The sequence below is a fragment of the Kryptolebias marmoratus genome, unplaced genomic scaffold (genome assembly GCF_001649575.2).
Source record: "Kryptolebias marmoratus isolate JLee-2015 unplaced genomic scaffold, ASM164957v2 Scaffold40, whole genome shotgun sequence".
Lineage (NCBI taxonomy): Eukaryota > Metazoa > Chordata > Actinopteri > Cyprinodontiformes > Rivulidae > Kryptolebias > Kryptolebias marmoratus.
The window spans coordinates 3169-4482 of NW_023665774.1; the positions used below are offsets into that span (position 1 = coordinate 3169).

The 1314-nt window shown below is 46.3% G+C and overlaps 1 protein-coding gene across 1 annotated transcript in view; it reads left to right on the forward strand.

The window, feature by feature from the left end:
• Positions 1 to 520: 520 nt before the first annotated feature.
• The window catches only part of LOC108247500 (pleckstrin homology domain-containing family G member 1), a gene marked incomplete at its 5' end in the record, with an annotated part of 63835 nt that continues 63041 nt past the window's right edge, over positions 521 to 1314 (forward strand). The window contains 1 exon segment of the mRNA XM_037974415.1: positions 521 to 621. Coding sequence (XP_037830343.1) covers positions 521 to 621 — 101 coding nt within the window.

The following is a 1314-nucleotide window of genomic DNA, read 5'->3' on the forward strand; positions in this document are numbered from 1 at the left end:
ATTATCCTGCAGGCTTTTTATTGCCTGCTGCCATGAAGGGATGGGTGATAATGTAATGCCTCTGCATGTGTGTGTAAGTAAAACTTTATTAACTTTATAAACTTTATATATCACTTCTCAAGATCAAAATCACAAAGTGCACAAAACAAATTGAAGCAAATGCAGATTTAAAAAGATAAGTTTTTACAGAATCTGCTGATCGGAGAGGAAGGGAGTTCCACAGAGAAAAGGCTCTGTCTGTTTTAGTTTGTGTCAACCCATATTCAAGATGGCTGCCACATCTAATCAACTTTAGTAAAGGCAAAATTGTCTATAACTCAGCCAGTTTAACTCAAATTTGGGGTAGTAGTAGCTGAGAGTCAACCCAATCCCTTACTCTGAGTCTTAGTTTAAAATGTTTGGCGTGCAGAAAACTCTGCTGAGTTTTTAAGTTTCTGTGGTTCCAGGGTTTCTGTAGTTTCTAATCAGGGAAGGTTCTTCAGTCATTGACCAAACAAACCAACTGTGTTTGTTTCTGCAGGATTATCTGGGCTGCATCATCGACTGTGGATTTCTGCCTCTGAAACCAGATCAGGTCAGCTCTTTGTTCTGCAACATCGAGGACATCTACGAGTTTAACAGGTGAGTCACCTGCTCCTTTCTTCTGTTTTTTACACAAAACATTGTCATCTCTGATGTTGCTGGAGTATCTGAGGAACTCAGAAGGACCCCCTCAGACTCCAAACCCCCAGAGGTCAGAGGAGGCGCGCTTTAACGCCGTTCACAGCCGTGCACGCTCGCTCATGGTGGCGCACCCGATCAGTTTTTGGCAGATCATCACATTTCAGCGTGACACCGGCCATCCTTCCTTCTACGCCTTCACCCCCACCTGCAGCTGACAGGTTCTGGTGGTGGCCGGTTAGTGGCTTTTTGCCTCCACCCTAAAATCGGACCACTGTTCCTCCCCCTCAGCCTCGGTCGTCTCTGTCCCACTCACTGAATTACCAGAAGGAACGAGTGTTGCTGCTTCCAACGCTTCCTTTTATTTGTAACGCCACAACCGTGGCTCCCTAAATGATATATGTTCTGTTCTCCAACTCATCGGTTTCTGCCTCGGTGAAATTTACTTTCTCTTCGCTCTGTGGTTGCCATGGTAACCATGAAATAACACTGATCAGCTGGCTCATTTAAATCCACCTTCACCTTCATGAGGTGCTTTGCATTAATGGCTGAATGTGGGCGTGTGGAGGGCAGAACCTGGGGCAGAACCTGAGGCAGAACCTGGGGCAGAACCTGGGGCAGAACCTGGGGCAGAACCTGGGGAAGAACCTGGGG